The sequence below is a fragment of the Triticum dicoccoides genome, chromosome 2A, assembly GCF_002162155.2.
Source record: "Triticum dicoccoides isolate Atlit2015 ecotype Zavitan chromosome 2A, WEW_v2.0, whole genome shotgun sequence".
NCBI lineage: Eukaryota > Viridiplantae > Streptophyta > Magnoliopsida > Poales > Poaceae > Triticum > Triticum dicoccoides.
The window spans coordinates 31611072-31619399 of record NC_041382.1 but is presented as its reverse complement, the minus strand read 5'-3'; the positions used below and the strand labels follow the sequence as shown (position 1 = coordinate 31619399).

The window sequence follows — 8328 nt, the reverse complement described above, 5'->3', positions numbered from 1 at the left end:
ATTTGTAAAATGGTTGAGCTTTTAGATGCTGGGGATAACCATCTGGGGGCCAAGACCTCTCCCCTGTTGGTTAAGGGTGTTCCTCAAACAGATTTCATGGCCCCATAATTGGCGTGGCGATTACTGATGAACCAAGGGGCCGCACAAACTTTTCTTTCTTTGTTTGAATTCTTTCAGTGATAGAGCTCTCCCGCGGTATGTGCCAATTGGCCTGGCCGAGTATGACCATCTTCTGAAAATGCCATCATGTCTTTCGTTTCATTGAAGCACTTGCTGATCCATCATATATATTATTTTCTCATTTTCTGCAGGCACTCTCCCTTCTTTGTTACACCTTTGCGTGCAGGATGATCACAGAGCGCCTTGAAAGCAGTCACTCAGCAAGCCCGTCTAGCTCAGTTGGTAGAGCGCAAGGCTCTTAACCTTGTGGTCGTGGGTTCGAGCCCCACGGTGGGCGCATTTGTTTTTACAATTTTTTTTTACTTTTACTGTGCCTGCTAACAAAACTCTGCCTGGGTATTTGTTGCCTGGCAAAATGCTCTACTGACAAACTGCATTTTCATGTGTGCTGACTTGTTGACATGTACAGTACAACAATGCAAAAAAGGTGATTTCATTTCTCAAATTCAGCGGGGAAAAGTGGATCATAACTACAACAAATTTGTTGTCTAGGTATATTCCCCACAGGTCAGCAGAGAAGCTACTAGCTCCATCAAATATCTTGCCCCCGAGAGTATTGTTTGAGAGCTTCAATATATCCAGACTATGGCAATCAGTGAACAAGCAAGATGGCACTTTTCCTGTAAATTTGTTATTTGATAGGTCCATAACTGATAAGTTGCTCATGTGGCACAGTGATGGTGGTATTGTTCCAGAAATAATATTGTGGGAAACATCAAGAACAACCAGATTAGGAAACATCAAACTGATGTTGGCTGGCAGCTGTCCTTCAACTAGGTTCGGAGATATGTTCACCAGTTTGAGATTAGTTTGGTGTTGCCATATCAGATCTAATGATCCAACTAGTAAGTTATTTGCAAGATTCAGGTAAGTTAGTGTCACTTCATTTGTCCACAGCCAACTGGGCATGCTTCCAGGTAAATTATTGTTGGACAAATCAAGAAACTTCAGACGATGTTGTGTGCGTAGGAAATGTGGTTCTGTAATGATGCTCTTGTCAAGGTTACACCAAGAGAGCTTTAGTGCTCTCAATCTAAATTTAGGTACCCAGCCATGCATTTTCACTTGAACAACCAAATCGGTATTCCTGGACAGATCTATCTCTTTGAGCTTCGTGCAGTTTCTTATCCAGAAGAAATCAAATGTACCGCTTAGCTTGTTATCAGATAACCTGATAGTTTTAAGCAACGAGGAACATTTCCAAGATGAGTTTATAGGTATAGGTCCTTGCAAGAAGTTTCCTGAAAGATCCAAGTACTCAAGGTATAGGGGTGCAAATAGGGATGCTGGGATGCTACCACTCAATTGATTGGATGTCAAATAAAGTTCTCGCAGGTTCCAAGATGAGTTTATAGGTATATGTCCTTCAAAGAGATTTTCTGAAAGATCCAAGTGCTCAAGGAATGGAAGCGCAAATAAAGATGCAGGGAGGCTACCACTCAATCGATTGGATCTCAAATGCAATTCTCGTAGGTTCCGAAGATTTTGGAAACCTGTCATGTATTCATGCATTAAATCAACTAAAAGCAATAATTTCACCAACTGAAAGGGAATGTTAAACTCATCGTACCTATATTCTGAAGAGCCCCACCCATGTTGTTTCGATTGAGATTTATGGCTTCCAAAGAAACCAATCTGCCGATGGATCTTGGGATACCCCCGAACAATTGGTTGTCACTGAGGTCAAGATACTTGAGCTTACTCAATCCTTGGAGACCTGAGTAATTGCTTTATTCAGAATAAAATGATTTGTAATCAAAACTACTGGAAAAAAATAATTTAGAGTTGCATGCATTGCAATATGACTTACATACCCTCGAAATTTTGTAAATTAGCTTCTTGTGCAGAGAAATCCAGTAGCTGAAGCTCCCGAAACGAAGAAAAAATCTTCAAGTTAAGATTCGAGATTTCATCTTCCATACTAGGCGAGTATTGGGTCAAGTCCTGGGAAAGGTCAAGATGCGATATTCGTCGCGTGCTACTGTTGCATGTGACCCTTTCCCACGAGCAGCAGTCATCATCGCCTCCCCAAGAAGTGGGAACCATGTACTGCACGCCCATGAACCAAGAGCTAATATCCATGAGGGCTGCCCTCTCATCCATGAAGCAGCCCGAACAGCTCAGAAACATGGAGTTCAGTGTGCCGAGGACCAGGAATAAACATCTCCATGACAAGTAGCAGCTCATTGGAAGAAATGGTTTTCACGCTATCCTGTGATTTCCAGGTTGTCAGTCTGGGAGCAGGATAAGCGCCTATTTATACGTCCCAGCTGGTCAAGGACGTATGCTTGATCAGCAAAGCAACTTCATTAGTGGCATTGTTGACTTGTTGATGAACATTTTGTTCAAGTCCCCTTTGGAGAATGGCCAGACATGCACTAACGACCAAACATGGACAATGACCGCACCACTAAGGAATAATCTTGGGGACACATAATATATTGTTCCGGGGTCCAAACGCTGTGGACTTTATTACCGAAGCTGCTCCACTTTTGCTTCAGTTTGAGCATCTTCTAATTTGCAGCACATACTAGTTGAATGCTTGTGTCGATATAAGATTAGAGAAATGAAGAGATCAAGCAATCAAATGAAGCAACTGGATTTAGACAATAAAGAGCTGAGAGCGTTAGTTATGCAAAAAACAAAATAAAATCCAAGGGCATATCATGAGCGAGGAACCGAGGACACCCTTTGGTCGATTCAGAGTGGGAAGAATGATACATTGAAACTGAAAACATGATCTAGTCCATGCTCAAGGAAATATTTGCAGGCAATGCTTCCCCAATATTAATAGCTTCCCATTTCAAAGAAAAGGGTTATACCTTATTGCATCAGTTCCGCTGGGATGTATTACTGAGAACGTGAGACGTGCTTACTTGTTCTGCTCCTTGTGGTGTTTATAAGTGGCTACTGCAAGATTATAAGCTTGCTTCATAAAAAAAGTTTAGTCCATGGTCAAGGAACGTATGCTTGGATCGGAGAACAACTTTAGCTAATGGCATTGTTGGCTCATTGAGGAACATTTTGTTCGAGTCTATTCCAAAAGTCTTGGGTATATATAATATTATCCTCCAGACACTTTGTGGACATGAGTGACACAGCACTTGCACTAGATATGGAGGCCACGATGGGCAGAAATATGCATATGCAGGACTTTGGAGTTGACCGCAAAGCACATCACTCTGTCCTTGGTCCTGGATGCAGAAATATACATGATTTCGGTTGCATTTCAGTGTAAGACGACAGTCCTACAGTTTGCTATAGCTTTCAGGGTAGCTTTGTCACATGCCCACCTACCAGTATGCCCAAATCAAATCCTTGCAGCATGTACCTATCTACTACTTCCTCTGTAAAGAAATATAAGAGCGTTTAGATCACTCCTTAGGGATCTAAACGCTCTTATATTTCTTTACGGAGGGATCTAAACGCTCTTATATTTCTTTACGGAGGGAGTATAGGCTTTTATCCAAATCATACTGAGTCTCAGGCCATTCAGAATACGATGACCATGGCAATGCGAAATTGCCAACAAACATCAGGGGTGAATCGTCAGTTAGGAATACTACTTGAAGAACACTGAACTGCACATGTTTTCTGAAAAAAAAAAGAATGTGAATTCAGACTCAACCTAAAGCGAGCTCCCAATACCCCATCTGCCCCGCTCCGCTGCACATCCGGTCTCCCACGGCGCCGGAAGGAGAGCAGCGTGACCTCCATAGCTCGATCTCCCCTCTTCTTCCTCCCCCTCCTCTCCGGTCGCCGGCGATGCTCCGCCCCTTCTTCTCTCTTTCTTCGAACTAGCCCCCCACTCCGCCGCGGCGCGACGGTGAGAGTTCCGGGGATGGAGAAAAAGAGACTCTCTTGGAGGGAGGGCGGAGGGAGGAGGAGGATTCCGGCCGGCGGGGCTACGGTATGCAAGGGAGGAGCAGCCTCTCTGTGCGGTGGCCTGGGTACTGTGCGGAGCAGCCGCTGCTAGATTGGGCTCAATGAGATGCTCGTTTTGGCTGCTGTAATCTATGGGCACCGAGCCATCCCCGTTCAGAGACCGACCTATGTGTGAATTTTTTTATATGTCATGAATATTTTTTTAAATGTGGTAAACATGTTTAAAATGTGTGAACATTTTTTCTAATGTTACAATCATTTTTTGAATGGTATGTTTTTTTCTACATTACACTAATGATTTTTTTTACGTTTCATGAACATTTTTTAAAAATTGCGTAAGTAAAAATTACGTGTCATATATATATTCGAAATAAAAATAAAAATATTTTTTTTAAAAGAACGAAACAAATCTACGATAACAAAACAACATGATCTTCTTGCGCCGTCCCACTAGAGTCTCCCTTGAGGCGACGCGACCATCTGTCTCGCTATAAGCGAGATAAAGAGTTACAGACACACTTGATTAATTAATTGACGGCTATTTTGTCCTTCCCACGCGCGGAGCTACTAATAAACCTTGCCAACAAAAAAAAATACTGATAACATTTCTGTCTATATACACTCAAGCGAGAAAGAAGGTCTGTAAACAAAATTAAAAAAATCCATCCATATTTCCTTCCTAATTCGAGGCTAATCTGACTTGTTTCCCTTTGAAGCTTGTGCAGAGTAACATTACTTGAACGAGCTAATAGTAGTTCGATAATTCAATCATTCTCTCCGATCTTTTTATCTCCTTGCAAGTTAATGTTAGCAAAAACCTTGGTAAATCTGATCCTACGTGTAGAATATATATACCAACTAAACATCAGAATATCATACATGTTTTAGAATTTTGGCTTCGAAAATATTTTGATCACAACCAAATCACTGAATTTCATTGAATTTCAGCTATTACACTTTCCATTTTGGCCAAGGGAAAAAAATTAGCCTGAATTCGTTGTAATCCAACCAAATGTTTCATTTAGTAAACTAGAAAATAAATGAAGTTATGTGTACTACCATAATGGCTATAATATTTCGATGAAAAGACAATTATTCCATTATTGTATGAAATTTATTAAATTGCATTGAAAGAGAGTGCCACCATAGTAGCATCTAGAGGTTGCCTTGGGTCGGCTGGAGCGGCAGGAGGCTACGGGGTGCTACCGGGACGAGGTAGACGGCGATGGACGATCCCGTTGGAGTGCCCGCCGAAAGACAAGCCTAAGAGGGGAGTAGAGAGAGGATTTGAGGAGCCTCCTCAAACTACCAATATTTGAAGAGGGAGGGACAAGTTTGAGGACTTATTCTTCAAACTTTCGAGGGAATAAAGAATTTGAAGAAAAGGCTAGCTCGGTGTTAAAAGCATCTCGAATAACTGACCTAAATTTTGGCTCAAGACCTTAAAATTGAAAATTGAGGGTTTATATTATTTTTTACCATGTTGCCACGTTAACGCAAAGGCACACAGAGAGGGAGAAAGATTTGCCACAACATGCGGACGCGAGAAAACAGCGGTCGTCAGACCAGCGAACGAACCCAACTCCTCTGTCCTTCGCAGGTTTGTCCACGCGACCCCGCCTCCACTCCTGTCGGATCAAAAGGTTCAAAAGATCCGCTAATTCAGCCACCACCGTAGCTACTACGGCCGGCCGGCCACCATGTCGTCCTTCGACTCCGTCGCTGCCATCGCCGGCGACGACGAAGCGCTCACACATTCTCCCTTTGGCATCTCCGACGGCTACAACGCCGAGGGCAGCCGGGGCCATGGCATGCATCGCGGCCACCGCTTCGCCACGTCCTACTCCTCCTTCGGCACCGCCCTCTCCGAGGACGACCTCGCGGGGATCGCGGGCGAGGGGTTTGGCGGCGGGTACGGCGCGTACAGCATGGCGCCGGACTCCAACGGCAGCGGCTACATCGGCGTCGAGGAAGTGCTGATGGGTAGCCTGCTCCAGGGCGGCATCGGCGGCAGCATGGATGACGACCTGTTCGTCGGGGCTGCCGACGACGGGGCCGTCCTGCCGCCGCCGGAGGCCATGAGAGAGGAGGGCCTCCTCCGGCGTGAGTGGCGCCGGTGAGCACTATACACAATCTCTTCTATACATATTTGGTCGCCGTGTACGCAGATTTCTGTGACATGCATGCCATTTACTACTCATGATCGCCAACATTTCAAGTTGAGCACTAAACACGCGTCTGGTTTCATTCATGTTGCAGCCAAAACAAGTTGAGGCTGGAGGAGAAGGAGCGCAAGGAGAGGGAGCGGCGCGGCGAGATCATCGCGGAGGCCGAGGAGTTCAAGAAATCCTTCCTCGAGAGGCGCAAGCTCAACTGCCAGACAAGGCGGACACACAACAGAGACAGGGAGAAGGCATGCGTGTTCCATCTTTTTTTCACCTTCAGTTAGGCTACATGCATGTTTCATTCACGCATGACCAATAGTCAGATGCAAATGCCAGGTGTTCATGGCGAACCAAGAGAAGTTCCACAAGGAGGCGGGCCAGCAGTACTGGAGGGCGATCGCGGAGCTGGTCCCGCACGAGATCCCGGGGCTGGAGAAGAGGGGCGCCGCCGCCAGGAAGAAGGAACCCAACATCGTGGTGGTGCAGGGGCCGAAGCCGGGCAAGCCCACCGACCTCTCCCGGATGCGCCAGGCCCTCGCGAGGCTCAAGCAAAACCCGCCGCCGCACATGGTGCCGCCGGCGGCCAAGGAGGAAAACAAGGACGGCGACAAGGACGGCAAGAAGGACGGTGGCAAGGGTCCAAAGCAGGTGGAGGAGAAGAAAGACGGCAAGCGGGCAGCTGGGGAGGGCGAGAAGAAGGCGGCGGCCTGTGACGGTGGGAAGGCTACAGCAGGTGGTGGCAATGTTGCTGCCGGCGCTCCACCGGCGGAGAAGGCAGCTGAACAACTGGCGGCGAAGAAGTATCTGTGACAATAAATGCTGGGGAGCAGTGCTCTGAAGTCTCCTCTCCATTGCGCTGCCGTACATTCTCTCTTTCTGACGGTGACTTTAACTTCAGTTCAGTTTGTTTCTCTTTCATATGCTATGCATAAACTATTTTGAGTTTGTCCTTAAAGAATTGATTAAAGAGGTTAATGTTTTGGTTCATGGAGAGCTCTAGGTGCACTTATATATTTTTTCATCTTTGGAAAGAATTGATTTGCAAATAAGATAGAATTGGTGAGTAAATAGCGAACAAACACCACAATTGCAGTTATGGTTTCAAAAACCACCTGTTTGAATCTCTTTGTAAAAACCTACCCGTATTGCGCCAATTTTCACAAAAAACACTAATGAGGCAGTTACTTAATTTTGACCCCAATTGTGACATATGTGGCCCACTCGTCAGGACCTGATAAACGATATAGGAATGACCAAAAATTCATGATTTGAAAATATTCATGAATATTTTTATATAGCAGCGGGTTTGTTTACCCCATAAATAAAGGAATCTTTGCAAGGCGCAGATTCTACAATTTCATCATTATAATTGTCATTTTGTCTCGGGGGTTACATGGCCCAAACTTTCTTAACCGAAGTCAGGGAACCCCTCCCTAGTAAGCTATTCCTGCCCAAATTTTAAGTGTGTCTGGTTACTACTTGGATGGGTATGACCAAGATCAGTTAGCAATGGAATATGATTTGATATGGCGTCATTTTTTTCCGACACTCATACCAAATATGGAGGTAGAGTAAATTTATATGCCTAGTCGTTGCCACTAGCATCTGGTGAAGTTTGTCATAAATACCAAACATAGTGAGCTCTCGCAAATTCAAGTTGTCAGGAACAACATTGAACATGAAAGGTCACCGTCTGCCAAATCGGCCATTGCTTTTCTTCTCCGCTAATAATGAAGGGTGCTGACAAAAGAGAAATATCTTAGGTACTTTAGTAAGTCTACCATTCCCTCTCCAGTGAACCACCTATATGTTGTACTAAGTGTCATTTTAGCTATAGGGGTCCTATTTCGGTACCAAGGGTGGAGTAGACACTGAGTCGTTATCAGATTAGTGAACCCACTGTTATATGTAAGTCCTATTTGACTCAAAAAATGATAAATAAATGTACTAGCTATTTGGTGGAAAGATCTTGAACACCATATGTACTTTAGATTTTTTTTTCTATCTATGGATGTATAATCATAAACTAGAAACCTCTATCAAGATATTCTTATAGTCTACACATTATAGTTATCTACCAAAATAATTATGGATAAAC

General features: G+C 44.4%; 1 protein-coding gene and 1 non-coding gene across 2 annotated transcripts; both read left to right on the top strand.

Moving 5' to 3' along the window:
• The first annotated feature begins 384 nt into the window (after positions 1–384).
• On the top strand, positions 385–457 carry TRNAK-CUU. Its single transcript has one exon. It is a non-coding gene; the product is annotated as a tRNA-Lys (tRNA).
• Positions 458–5765: 5308 nt separating this feature from the next.
• On the top strand, positions 5766–7217 carry LOC119357503 (clathrin light chain 3-like). The gene is made up of 3 exons (XM_037624427.1): positions 5766–6181; positions 6325–6478; positions 6567–7217. Exons 1-3 carry the CDS (start codon positions 5766–5768, stop codon positions 7038–7040), a joined length of 1044 nt encoding a protein of 347 aa, XP_037480324.1. The 3' UTR covers positions 7041–7217.
• Positions 7218–8328: the final 1111 nt, after the last annotated feature.

Bases quoted from the DNA above. Each gene is read 5' to 3' on its own strand.
- LOC119357503 (XM_037624427.1), top strand. From the start codon at position 5,766: ATGTCGTCCTTCGACTCCGTCGCTGCCATCGCCGGCGACGACGAAGCG. The intron at 6,182-6,324 runs GTGAGCACTATA...TTCATGTTGCAG, and splicing joins CTCCGGCGTGAGTGGCGCCG to CCAAAACAAGTTGAGGCTGG. The intron at 6,479-6,566 runs GCATGCGTGTTC...TGCAAATGCCAG, and splicing joins ACAACAGAGACAGGGAGAAG to GTGTTCATGGCGAACCAAGA.